This window comes from Neurospora crassa, linkage group II (genome assembly GCF_000182925.2).
Source record: "Neurospora crassa OR74A linkage group II, whole genome shotgun sequence".
Taxonomy (NCBI): Eukaryota; Fungi; Ascomycota; class Sordariomycetes; order Sordariales; family Sordariaceae; genus Neurospora; species Neurospora crassa.
In genome coordinates this window covers 269,075-282,941 of record NC_026502.1, presented here as the reverse complement: position 1 = coordinate 282,941, position 13,867 = coordinate 269,075, and the positions used below count along the sequence as shown (strand labels likewise).

Here is a 13,867-nt window from a genome sequence, read left to right as displayed (position 1 = left end):
CACTACACATCAAGCCTCGACGAGCACTTAACCAGGATAGACTAGATGGTAGTATGTTGCACCAATCAACCTCCTCTCACATATGTACCACGCCTACCTGCCTGCCTAGGTATCCTCGCTTCAAAAATGCCGATTGGGAACTATATATGTGAAGGTATCGTCACATCCCACAAGCTCTTACACGACCTACAACCTGCATCATCGGAAACACTATCCAGCCAGCCATGGGCCATAAGCCATAAGCCATAAGCCATAAGCCATAAGCCATAAGCCACATGCCAGCCCTGCTATTTTGAGCCTCCCGCCTTGTGTCCTACTTACTATGTGCCCGACCATTGTACCCATTGGAGTACGTCGGTGTATATACACTGCTAAAGTAGTGGTGCACGAACATGCATGATTTGCTCTTTACCAAAACATTTAGTCACGTTTTTGCCTGCACTGGCCCACTAGTTTATATTTATGATATGTTTATGTTGTGTTGTGTTGTGTTGCACATAGGATCCTATTACATGTACAGGTAGTAATTGGAGGCTTCAGCCTGGCTCCATTCGCTTTGATCTCCACTGGAGGTGGACTGGACATATGTACCTAGTCTACCTATGTTAAGTGCATAGCTCTAAAAACCTCCCAAATACCTCTAGATACCTAGGAATCATTTTGTGTGTGTTCCCTTAATAACTCCAAAGCACGTACTAGGTACCATCGTAACACCTTCAGGCACATTGTGGCTACCCACTCACGCATCATCATGGCTCTATTTAATCCAGCCCGGGACAAACGAGGTCATTAATTAACCTTCCAGATATTCACCTAGATTTACTAGCATGGGAATTTCGGGATAGGACAGCATGCCGACTGCGGTGCCGACTGCGGTACCTACCTACCTAGAAAGATCCACAAACTTGCGTGCTAGTGCATCACCTCTACTTTACCTAATCTACCACCACAGCAACTAACCGATGCTGACATGGAAGGACAACCTAACTGAAGAAGCTGCTGCAGGTTGTGCATTATGTCATGTCATGTCATGTCATGTCATGTCATGTCATGTCATGTCATGTAGGTATGTACCGGGAGGCCTCCCTCCCTCCCTCCCTCTTCCCCGTCCCTTATACTCGAGAGCCGAGCCTCATCGGGTATCTCTACATATCATACCGTAACGGTAGTAGTACTGTACTACCTAGGTATATATATCTCGTGCCTGAATGGATGTAACTTACCTCTTCCAGAAAAGAAACCGCTTGTGGTACTGTGTTGTAGAGGTAAGTATAATAGATTGAGCGGGTGAAGTCGCTGGATGCTAGCTGGGTAACCAAGGAGGAGGGAGGGGAGGGGAGGGGAGGGAAGGTGTGTTGGTTGTTACGTGGGTATGTACCTACGTATGTACGTGGAGGTAGATATTGTTAAAAGAGAAAAGAGAAAAGAAAGAAAAAGAGAAAAGGAAGAAAAGAAGAGAAGAAGAAACAAGGAAAAGAAAAAGAGGGGAAAAAAAAAAAGAGGTTAACAATTAGTTTTATCATGTGGTGCTGGCTACCAATGGTGGGGACCGGTACCTAGCAAGGTAACAGGGAAGATACCCCATAGGTAGGTAGCAATGTCTTGAATACATCTTATTTACGATGATGTACGGTGTCTCTGGAAATGTACATATAATTTTACAAAGGTTAGCGAATGAGAAAGTCCAGAAGGACACTGATGATCGGATAGGTGTCCATAGACATGGGAAACTGAGAGCACTGAATATAACAGCATTCGGTGTATTGGAACTCCTACCACGAACCTCTGTACCTCCGCAAGAAAGACATAGGTGCGGTATAGGAGACCTCGACTCCACTGCTTCTATGTGAAGTATGCCTCTAAGTACCCAACCTTAACAAGACAAGAAAGCGATAGATGAGTCGTGCCTAAGTAGGCCAATAGCCCTACTTAATGCTGACTTCATCGATCTCTAGCAAACCCCTTTCCTTATTCTGATATTTTGTGATCGAAGAATGCTTTGATAGCAACGAAGGCAATGCAATTCAGCGCCCACTCGGGCAACGTTTCCTGGGATCGGGATGGAGGAAATAAAAAGAACTTTTGGATGACCTAGAACCGTTTCTAAAGGGTATGTGTATGTGTACTCAAACAAGCATTCAACCAACCAACCAACCAAACCCTAAACATGCCACTCGACGGCACATAGACTACTCATCTCCTCCTCCTCCTGACCCCGACAATCGACTGAGCCAGCTTCCTTTTCTGGACCTTGTCTGCTGCTGCTGTTGCGGCTGTTGCGGCGCGTGCTGCTGCGACTCGTGCTGCTGCCCATGCTGGTGAGTTTGCGGAGTCGATGGAGCAGAAAGGATATCCTATTCCTCCGCCGACTCATCATCCTCCTCATCCTCGTCGTCGTCATCATTGCCGTTGCCATCGTTCTCCTCGTCGTCATCCTCCTCGGCAAGATCCTCCTCGGTAGCTTCGAGACCGGACGAGGACATGAACTTTTCGTTCTTTGTTTCCGCTGTTTTTCGTATTTGGTCAGTACCTGTTCCATAACAAGAATGGACAATAAAAGGGAAGAAGAGAAGAAAAACCTACTCTTAGCCTCAACCAACAAATTCTCCTGCACCTCACACTCCATCAACGTGCACCCCTCGCCCACCTCACTGCGCTTACCAAGGATGCACTTGGTCAGCTTACAGTTCTTGCCCACCACCACGCCGTCCATCAGCAGACACTGGCTCAACTTGGCGCCCTCGCCAATTTGGCAGTTGGCGCCGATCACGCACTCCTTGATGCTCGTTTTCTCTTGGACCGTGACATTGTCCGCCACCAGCGAGTCCTGCTTGGTGATGGTCGTGCGCGGCTTGACGCCCTCCGGGTAGGCGACCTTGCGCGTGTGAGCGAAGGGCGAAGCGGCTTCAGCGGAACCGACTTCTTCGATCGAGGGCAGCTTGGCGAGTTGCAGAGAGATTTGCAGAAGGAGCTGGGCGGTGTCCACGCGGCGGATCAAGGGAGTGGATGTGGTAGAATCGGTCGAGGAGGAAGGGTGGATGTAGGCGAGCATGGGCGGGATGGTGCTGTCGTTCTGCTTCTCGTTGGTGGACTCGGTCTCCTCGTGACCGGGCTTGTCGCCGGTGCGGATGACGGGGCGGACGGGGCCTTCGAGGTTGGTGGTGCCGGAGGCGGAGACGGCGTCATGGATTTGCGACCCCGTTGGGTGCTTGGCGGTGGAGTCCTTGGGGCTGTGGGAGCCGACGGGGGAGGTCTTGCCGTCGGTGTTGGAGACGGCGGTGCTGGACTGACCGAGGATGGCGTCGAGACCGAGCTTCTTGGAGAGCCCCTTTTGCCAGCCGGCTTTGGCCCACCAACCTAGGACATCCTCGCCAATGGTCTCCAAGCGATCGTTCTCCCTCACGAAATCCATGATCCAGTGGGGGAAGATGTAAATGTGAGCGTCGCGGTGGGTGGTCAGCATGCGCACGCGGGGATGTTGGTTGAGAAGGGCGTGGCGTATGGGGAAGCCTTTCTCTTCTTCGAGGAGATCTTTCAACGAGTCGGTGGGTGTTGAGTAGACGACCTTGGAGATGTTGGGGAACAGCGAGCCTCTGGGAGGGCTGACGGAAGAGGATGGTAGAGGAACAGTGGCCAGGAAATCGGTCTCCTCGCCCTTGATGGGGGTGGCGGTCTTGGTCTGATACCATACGCCGAGACCACCGCTACGCTTGGGAGGGACATTCTCGGACCGCTTGTCGTCAAGGAGGTCTGTGAGACTGGCAGACTTGACCATCCATGCTTGGAGGAGCTTGTCGGCACCCAGCTCGCATACCAAGTCGCAGGGAAGGACGAGGAAGTCGGAGGTTACTGTTTCTTGGACTTCGGGGAGACGGAGAATCTCTGCTGTGCCCGTGTTCTGGTCGAGGTCCTTGGGTGCTAGGAGATCGGGCCTGGGGTATGGTAGGCTGGTGAGGAAGGGGTTTGTGTTGAGGGCGGTTTGGATGGCTTGCTGGGCCGTAGGGGGGCAGATGAGGGTGATGTCTGAGTAGAGTTAGTTATATAGTCGAGAGAATATGCCAAGCCATGCCGATGTCAAGTCTCACTCAAACACCACCAAGATGATGACAAAGACATGACCTACTTGTGATGCCTGCGCGGTAGCAAAAGTCGAGAGGATACCAGACCATGGGCCTATTGGCGATTGGTAGGAGAGCCTTGGGGTTCTCATCTGGGTTGGCGGTGAAAGTGGGAAACGAGCTGCCGGGACCGCAGAGGATCAAGGCCTGGAGGCCCGGAGTCGCGATAGTTACAGCGTGGGGCATTTTGAAGATGTTTCAAGAGGAACTTGGAGGTTGACGTCGAATTATTGTGCGCACAACAAGGTGACACGGGTATTTTGATGTCGGGTATCTAGATCGACGGAGAAACAACGGCGCCGTGTGATATAAGAGCGCGTAAGTGGTGTTGTTTCTTTGGTGTCGATAATATTTGGTAGATGTGGTGAATGTCTTGTCTTGTTTTAAACAAATGTCGATTTCTTGACTCACAATCGCAAAGTCTCAATGAAGGAAGCGAAAGCTCTCTCTCACTGATGGAGGGGCATGTGGAAGTGGCCCGTGCGCTCTTACAGTTCAGACGGACAAATGCGGAGGGCGTGGAAGCAGCGACATTGCTAGAGACACGCCTTGAGTGATCTTCGCTGCCAGTCCGACTGTGGTCAAGTGCGCTTTTAGATGCTTGGCGGACATGGCGCTTGCAACTGGCCTTTCCTGACTAGGCTGCACTCACTGAAAGTCCACTGTCCAGTGCAAGAGAAGAAGACGCCCGTCTGTTGGCCAACCACTCACCAGCCTAGGTCGGTTGAAGAGGGGACGCAGTGAGCGTCATGAGGACCTCCTCTCTTCCAGCTGAACTCTTTGCCCTCGTTGGCTCGTCGACATGCCCGTCCATGCAGCTGGAAAGAGGCATCCACTTCCCCAGGACCCCCAGCTCGCCCAGTCAGTCAACAAACCCAGTCCAAGACCCCTACACCCGACCTCTCCCCAGCTACCTAGTAGGTCGGTTGATGTGATAGACTCCGCCCTATGGTTTGTCAGTGGGCCGCTATATTCGGCAACTAGCGACCAGCCACAACATTTCCATCTTTGCGCGCCTAGACATACATCGATACACACACTTCTCCTCACTTCAGTTGTGTTGTCGCAAACATCCTCCGTCTTCATCTTCTTCCACTTTGTTGGACTGGAAGCACGCCTGCGAGTTGTGACCGAAAGACGAAGAAAGCGAAACGGTTCTCGGTACCCGACAGCTCGACACGGCTCACGCACACACGACATTGCCATGAAAGCGGCCATCTAGAACGTGCCCGACATACATAGAACAAGGACGTCGTCTTCGCCACTTCGATCGCTATAATGTCCGACAACAGACGCCGTAATGGCCCTCTAGGTACCTGGGTGCCGCTGGTCGTGACGGCTGCCGTTGCTACCGTCAGTGTCGCAGCTTGGATCTGGAGCCAGCGCAAGGACCGGACCGGCGAACACGACACCAACTCGACCGTCCAGGAGCTCGACTACGAGAACGCCGACTACGGTGACAACCCGCCCTACGGAGCCACTGGTGAAGGCCGTCTGAAGCCGCCAGCCCAAGCACAACAGGCCGAAGGAGGATGGGGCCCCCGGCGCACCCCGAGTCCGGCCGACTTCTTCAACAGCGCGAAGCGACAGGTTGCCGCCGGCGTGACTGCAGCGGGCGCAGCTGTGGGTACCGCCCTTTCCGCCATCCGTGAGGAAGACAGCCTGAGGAGCGAGTTTGCTGACGACGAGACGTGGTCCGACCCGGATGCCAAAAAACAGGTTGAGAATGCTACTCCTTCCAGAAACGATACGCCCGTTGTTCAGCCTACCACTAGTACTGCCCCGGTTCCCGCTCCCGCTGCTGCTACTACTACTACCACCAATACTACTGCCACTCCCAGCAAGAACCAACGCCGGAAAAAGGTTGCCATTATTGTCTCGGCCGATAACCATGTGGAACCCGGTGACGAAGAGTATCATGAACATGCTGTAAGTCCTCGTCGATCTAAACAGAACCATGGTCTAGTTACTAATAATCCCGTACCACTCCAGTCCATCCTCTCCCACATCCCCCGTAACATCGACCTCTCCCTTACCAAGCTCTACATCCTCATCTACGCCCCTCAACTCAAGGACAAGTCCGAAGGCTCCTCTAAACCTGCGTCGCTAAGCTCTTCCTTTTCCAACATCGAGGCCGAGACCCCCGCCGAGACGCCCGCCGAGAGCAAGGACAAGGACCCTCTGTAAGTCAAGTCCCTTGTCCCTTTTCTTGCTCCATCTCCACTTGCGTACTGTTCTGTTCATGACTAACTTTAATCCTAGTGCCGACTCTGCGTACACGTCCCTCTACAACCAAGCCGCCGCTCTCGTTTCCAAGCCTTCGCATATTTTGACCTTCTCCACCCCCGCCGGCCACTCTCACATCTTGCGCCACATCCAGCCCGAAATCATCTACCTCCAGGAATCTCTGGCCGGCCCCGACGGCAGCGTCATCACTTCCTTCCAAACATGGTTGAGGCACGATATTGTGTTGGTGGTTGGCGCCGAGCAAGGAGACGGCGGTCTGGCGGACTCTGACTCTGAGGACGATGATACAGAGAAGAACGGAGAGAAGGAGAAGGAGGACAAAGAGGTCAAGTGGTGGCAGAAGGAAGAGCGAGTGGGGCGAGGGAGGGGAGTGGTCGTGGTGGATGTGAGGGCGGGCAAGTTGGGTGATGATTGGGTCAGGAGGGTTCAGGGACAGGAGTGAGCTGGGCTCCTTGGGAGGGTGGGTGATGATGATATCCTTGTTTTGTTGTTGCTGTTGATGTATACCACTCTGCTCTATACGAAAGAAGCGGGCCAGTGTTTCTTTTGGCTTGGATACCTACCTATCTATGGAATATGATGATACGGATGACGGATCTCGGTGGGTGAAGTGAACATGTACAACCAGCATGCGTAGAAAGAAGCAGGACTGTTTGGAGTCCACAGATCAGTAAGCGCTCCCGAAGCGTTCAGGTAAGGGCTTCTGTAGCTGCTGGCCGGCTGTTGGGAGGGAAGGGCTGGAAGTAGGTACGGACGGAAAAGTCCCTTGGGATGGTGGTCAAAGCAAATAAATTGGCCAGCTGTCTGTGTGCCGGAAGGCCCCCCGGCACTTTGAATATAGCCCCTTTCGTGGTGTAGGTAATTTTCCTTGGTCATCCGTCGCTTTTTGTCTTTGCAGTTCGGGAGTTGCATGGACCTCGGCGATTCAGGGGTGCAGGTTAGGGTTATAGATGAGCTAGTCTCCCTCGGCACCTGCAGGTACAGTACTTAATAAACTTGCTCATATATGCGCTGCCCGTGGCGAGCAGCCAGAGGTCCAATACCTATGGAACTGACTGAGCTCTTTATAAGCGTTGCTCGACATCCATACTCTGTTCTGTTGCCTTCCTTTTCTTCCCTTGTCAATCCTCCCAGGTCGAGACTTGACGTATGATCAGATCATTCCCACTCAATATGGATCCTCCTCTCGGTAAGAATATAACATCAGGTTCAGGTTGATATTTTCAACTGTTTCTCTTCGGACATTCTTTTCTTCCCCCTTTTATATATTAGACTTTGGAACCTCCTCGTGGAGACTGGGTACGGGCGACAGACAGATATCATCCCGTCACCATTGTCGATAATTCTCGAGGTGCTGAGGGGACCCGGACAACCTTCCATACCTACCTCTAAGACCTGTGGTTGCTCCCGTCCCCTCCCGTCGTACAAAGCAGACACCTCAGGTACCTATGTACTAAGAAACCCTACAGTTGGTCAGGTACCTACCTCTGGTGGGTTATAGCCCAGACAGCCCACCAGCGGGCAGTTACAGCGTGCAGCTACAGTGAGATCAGCCCTACAGCAGTACCTCCAACTATCACTAGTTGTAGGTACCTAAGATAGAGGTATTAGCGGGCGCTAGGTACCCACAAGCGCTGTTTTCTTCACCAACCTAAATGGAAGGTACCTCTACTACCTACCTAGAGGTACCTACCTACACCTCAAAGGCCTTTGACACACAGGGGCAAGCGCCAAGCCCTCGACACTGGATTCCCTTCCATGCCCTGTGAGTGACCAACACTTTCCAGGGCAGCCAACCTAAGAACAGCAGCGGCAGGCCTTCCGACATCATCAGATCCGATCTTGCTTTTCAATTCCATCGGTCAGTCAGTCCTCATCCATCCATCCATCCATCCATCCATCACCATCGTCGTCAATCCGTCACTACCGCACATGTCAACAACAACTTTGACTCGTTACCATCCCCTCCGCCGGAGACGTCCCCATTGACAAACAAGCCCCCGACATGCTCGGCTGCTGACGCCCCATCCGACAGAGACTCCATACCTACCTACCTAGGTACCTACACTACTGCGTAGGTACTGTAGTCACCCCAGACTGGTCCTCACCTAACTCCATCCAGAACCGTAGGTTGTTGGTTGGATCATCGCCGAGCGAGCGGCTCTCCGCGTGACGTCCATTCCCTTCACCTACATATCACCTCAACCTTCAACATACCCCCCGACCCCGATCCCGTTCCAGTCTCAACGTGAACACGGTCGCATACGAGCATACAACAAGAGTCGGCCATTCAATCTACCTACGAGGTCGCCCCCTCCCCGGCGCACCACACGGGATACCAATGGGCCCCGCTACTGCCACCAGCGCGTCGCCAAACATGTCGCAACCCCAACCGCCGCCGCCGCCAGTCGCGACCAAGGTCAAGCGTCCTATTCCCCTAGGAATCCAGACCAACGGCATCAACACAGCCTCGCCCAACTCGGCCTCCCCTCTAATGTCCGCCAAGCGCGCCCCGTCTTCCGCCCGTCAGCCGTCAAATCCCCCCGGCGCAAACACCATGGCCAACGGCTCCCCTGCTCGACCCCCCCCTCCGAATCGTCCCCGTAATCGGGCCCCGTCTGGCCATGGCCCCGTTCCCGGAAGCGCTCAACGCCCTCCAGCTTCCGCTACCCTCTTCGAGCCACCGTCTGTCCCCAATGTCCCAATATCGGACCGGGCTTTCCTCAAAAAGCACGCCGGGAACCCGCCTTCCTTGATCGTACACCTTCATCCGAACCACTGGCGCTTCGATCAACAAGAAACTGTTACCAGCTACACGTCAGCCCTTGGCGCGGCCTTCATCCCCCACCTAAAGACTCGCACTATTCCTCATTCTCTCCTTCTGGACTTCCACACCGCCGACGTTTCCTTTTACGACGGTTGCTTGATCGTCCAAGTCTACACCTATGGGACAACCACTGCGTCCAAAGGCCCGGCAGAGCCGGTTCCGGCTTCAAATGACCACTCCATCCACAGGTGGTCGCCCTACGTTACTCCCTCGTCGTATGCGCCATACCCAAAGGAGGCCCTCCAGGAGCACCAGGGCGCCCAGCCCAACGGACTCATCAAGCAGCAAGATGCAAAGGGCCACGACAAGGAAAACATTCCCGCCCAAGATGGCCAGGCCAACGGCCAAAGTAATCAAGAGGTGACCCGCAAACCTATAACCATTGTGCTACGCCCCACGCCAGAAAGTCTGGCTACGGATCTGGCATTGGGCATCAGCAACCCCATGTCCAAGGTTATGGCAATTCCGCCAACTCCCGGCGCCTCTGCCCAACCAGTACAGACACCCATGGGGCCACCCAGTAGGAAAAGAAAGCTGGACCAGATTGACCTAGACCCGAGCAACCTTGTGGCCGCCGAGGCCCAGATCTTGCTAAGCACCCTACCACCTCTCGACCTGGAACCGACAAGAGATGCTGAACAGCTTATCGCGAAGCTCGAGCAGCAAATAGTATCAGACCCGGCGCATTCGCATGCCCCACCAGAACCCAAGCGACGCAAGAAGACGGACGCCGAGCTGGCAGAGGAAGACGCCAATGCCAGGCAGATGGAGCAGTATATGCTTGCGTGCGACGAGCGCAGGTCCAACAGGGCTGCTGGTGCCCCAGGAGCTGGTCATGGGTCAGATGGGACAGGGCAAGCCACCGGATCAGGGTTCGAGCCGCGCTTCAACCAGTTCCAGCTTCTTGAAGAGATCAAGGCCCGAGTGGAACAGGAGAAGGCTGAGAAGGAGCTTCAGGAGGCCGAGCAAAGGCGGATTCTAGCCATGAAGCAACGGGAACAGCAGCAGCAGCAGTTGGCAGCCGCTCAGGCAGCGAAGCAACAACAGTTGGCGGCGGCTCAAGCGCAGGCGGATCAGCAGCAACAACAACAGCAGCAGCAGCAGCAACAACAAGCCTTGCTTGTCGCTCAACAAAAACAAATGGAAATGGAGCGCTTGAAGAAGGAGCAAAACCAAAAGAGAATGGCCATGGTGCAGGCCCAGCAGCAGCAACAGGCTCAGCAACAACAGGCTCAACAACAAGCGCAAGCTCAAGCGCAAGCACAAGCTCAAGCGCAAGCTCAAGCGCAAGCACAAGCTCAAGCACAAGCCCAGGCTCAGGCTCAGCAGCAGGCCCAGCAGCAAGCCCAGCAGCAAGCCCAACAGCAAGCCCAACAGCAAGCCCAGCAGCAGGCCCAACAACAACAGCAGCAGGTCCAGCCGACTTCGATGGGAACACCACATACTATGCCTGCTACCATGCAAAATAGCCCGAATTTGGGTAACAACATGCCTAATGGTGTAGCTAGGTTCCCTCAAGTATCGCAAGGCCAGGTATCATCACCGATTATCCGGCAAAACACGCCACAGATGGCATCGTCACCCATGGTCAACAGCGTAGCCATGCAAGCTTCCAATTCTAACATGGGCGGGAGCCCGGCACGACCCCCATCCGTGGCTCCGAGCCATGGTCCGATGTCCGTTCCCATGGCCACCAGTATGTCTGCTAGAGGCAGTCAACAGAGCCACGCAGCTGGAACGCCTAGGATGCCCAGCGCTACCCCTAACATGGTTCACGCAACGCCCATGAGCCGTCCTTCCGTCGTACCAACGCCACGCCTGTCCCAGGCAAGCCCACCACCTGGTATGATGGCGAACCAGCAAGTTGGCCAGGCCATGCTGATGAACGGCCCTACGGGAATGCCTCAGATGGGCGGTATTCCGGTTCCACCACAAAACATGAATCCTCAACAGGCTGCTGTCTTCATTGCTCAACAACAGCGAGCGCTCCAGCAACGTATGGCTGCTGCTGGTCTTCAGGGACATGGCAACCCCATGATGGCCGGGCAGATGACACAAGCCCAGCTACAACAACGGTTTGCCCAGCAACAGATGCTCGCTGCTCGCCAACAGCAGCAGCAGCAACAACAGCAGCCGCACATGATGGCTCCTGGCACTCGAGATATTGCTGCGCAGTACTCTGCCCAGCTGGCTTCTCTGCACCAACAACAACAACAACAACAGCAGCAGCAGCAGCAGCAGCAGCAATACATGGGTCAGATGCAAGGGCAGATGCGCGCGGGTATGGTTGGTCAACCAGGGCAAGCGGGAATGATCAATATGGCCAGTCTAAACCCTCAACAAGTAGCCTTGATGCAACAACAGTTCGCCTTGCGACAGCAACATACACAGCAACAGCAACAAATGGCCCAACAGCTCCAACAGCAGCAAGCCGCACAGCAAGGCCAGCCCGGCGTTTCCGCTCCCGGCCAACCCGGCATGCACGGCCAAGTTGGTGTCCCCCGGCCTAACCCCGCGATGCCGCCAATAACCCAGCAGCAACTGGCTGCCCTCTCCGTCAACCCAGCTGTGATCCAGCAGATCAATAATGTGACGAGCTCGCTGTATTCCAAGAAGCTTCCCAATTTTGCCGAGAAATGGGGAGGTCAGCCAGCCAATATCCCGCCAGGGGAGTTGGAGGCGTTCAAGAACCAGTGTCGGCAGCATGCAAAGACCATGGTGATACAGAACTTCTTGAAGACACAACAGCAAGCGCAGGCACAGGCGCAGGCGCAGATGGCGGGACAGGCTGGTGGACACGGTCAGTTGAGCCAGCAGCAGATGCAGCAGATGGCTCAGCAAATGAACGCTGGCCAGATGGGCCAGGGAGGGATGCAGGGTCAGATGGGCAACGGTATGGCTGGGCAGATGAACGGTATGGCGGGCCAAATGGCAGCACAACAAATGGGCCAGCCGATGAATCCCATGACGGTGCAGCAGTTGCAACAGCACATTCACTTGCAGATGGCGGCTCAACAAGCTGCTGCTCAACAGGCTGCTCAGCAACAACAACAACAGCAGCAGCAGCAGCAGCAGGGTCAACAGCAAGGAATGATGGGTAATCAGCAGGGGATGTAGGACGTTCCTCCTGACGTTCCTGGAGTTGATATAGAGGAAGACGACGATGGTCATGGGGATGGAAGTGATCAGCAAGAGGCTCAAGAGCAACAAGGTCAGCAGCAACAGGGCGAAGTGCAACAGGGGATGATCATGTCTGAGCAACAGGATCAACAGGGACAACAGGCGATGTAGCATGGCCTGATTCCTGTTGAGATAGAGAATCGCAGGGAAGAACAAAAGGAAAGACAGGAGCTGCTTGATCGAGAGTCCAAGGAGATAGGGCAGCAGGATGAGCAAGCTACTCAAACTGAACCTCAAGCCGAATCACCCAGTGTAAGGGAAAGAAGGCGTAAGCATGAGTACGATAGGAAATGGTATTGGAATAACAAAGCTTTGCTGCAGCAGGAGAAGGACGAGCAGGCTACCCAACCTGGACCTCATATCGAATCAGAGAGGCAAAGACAGGCAAGGCTTCATCGAGAGCGCATGAAGAAATATCAGCGGGAAAAGAGAGCTCTACAGCGGCAGCAAAAGCAGGAGCAGGAACAAAACGAGCAGGCTGCTCAAGCCGAATCTCAACACGAACGCTCAAAGAGTCAAGGACAGACGTGACCCTGCCTTTGGAATTGGAGGCATTTGGACTGATTGATGGCGTGTGTACATTTCTAGATTTTGTTCCCCCATGCATATATAGGTCTTTTTATACCCTGACTCTGGCAGTAAACTCGATGGGGGTTGGTTGCTTTTGGAGGAATCATCAGGAAACGGGAAACAGGCGATATGAAATAGGAAACAGGAAACAGGCAATAGGAATTGCGGAAAAGGATAGGAATTGGATGATCCATCATCAATGGCAGCGCTATTACACAAAGGATTGTTTTGCTTCTCTTTCGTTACGCAGTTGAGATATCCAACATTTTTTATGGTTCTTCATGGCTTCTGGACTCTGGTTCTTCATCAAGTGCTTCATTGCTTCTTATCATATGGTTTCTCATTGTTCATCCAGGTATGAATGAGGTTGGGTAGGGTAGGTAGGTAGGTAGGTAGGTAGGCAGGTAGGTAGCAAATAGCAAGCAAGCAATATACCTAGCTACATACCATACTGAAAATGGAAATGAACAAAGATCAAAGGTCAAAGATCAGATTTACTCACTCACTTATGGACGTTGACGGTTTATAAACTTTCCACGGGGCAGCCAAAGCTTCAGATGGTAATACGTTCCACTCCATATTCCCCTGCGAAACCACGCGAAAGTAGTTTAGTAGTATGTTAGTTCGTAAGGATGAATACTGAATGAAAGTGGACATGGACAGTCAGTTAGTTACCTAGAGGTAGTCAGTCCTCCGACATTAATTACCTATGGTACTCTCTGCCTTGCTTCGCCCTCCTCTGTGATGTGACTCCATTGCAGCACCCAAAAAAACAGACTGAAACACATGCACACACACCAGGAAATTTATGTTTATAGGAAGAAAAGGGAGGGAGGGGGAGAGAGAGAGAGAGAGAGAAATGAAAGCATTTCATCGGAAGAGGGGGGGGGGGGGGGGGGGGGGGGTTGTTGGATGTATCGGCATA

The 13,867-nt window shown here is 53.5% G+C and overlaps 3 protein-coding genes across 3 annotated transcripts; 2 read left to right on the top strand and 1 right to left on the bottom strand.

Annotated features, from left to right (window-relative positions):
* Positions 1-1,848: 1,848 nt before the first annotated feature.
* NCU03548 (hypothetical protein) lies at positions 1,849-4,523 on the bottom strand. Its single transcript, XM_950679.3, has 3 exons — positions 4,124-4,523; positions 2,584-4,023; positions 1,849-2,506 (listed from the first exon to the last, which is right to left on the bottom strand). Exons 1-3 carry the CDS (start codon positions 4,302-4,304, stop codon positions 2,355-2,357), a joined length of 1,773 nt encoding a protein of 590 aa, XP_955772.2. The 5' UTR covers positions 4,305-4,523; the 3' UTR covers positions 1,849-2,354.
* A 291-nt stretch (positions 4,524-4,814) lies between these two features.
* On the top strand, positions 4,815-7,225 carry NCU03549 (hypothetical protein). Its single transcript, XM_950680.2, has 4 exons — positions 4,815-5,741; positions 5,838-6,047; positions 6,111-6,301; positions 6,381-7,225. The coding sequence occupies exons 1-4, from the start codon at positions 5,397-5,399 to the stop codon at positions 6,805-6,807; spliced, it is 1,173 nt and encodes a 390-aa protein (XP_955773.2). The 5' UTR covers positions 4,815-5,396; the 3' UTR covers positions 6,808-7,225.
* Positions 7,226-8,243: 1,018 nt separating this feature from the next.
* NCU03550 (hypothetical protein) lies at positions 8,244-13,206 on the top strand. Its single transcript, XM_950681.2, has one exon. The coding sequence runs from the start codon at positions 8,707-8,709 to the stop codon at positions 12,307-12,309; it is 3,603 nt and encodes a 1,200-aa protein (XP_955774.2). The 5' UTR covers positions 8,244-8,706; the 3' UTR covers positions 12,310-13,206.
* The last annotated feature ends 661 nt before the right edge of the window (positions 13,207-13,867 follow it).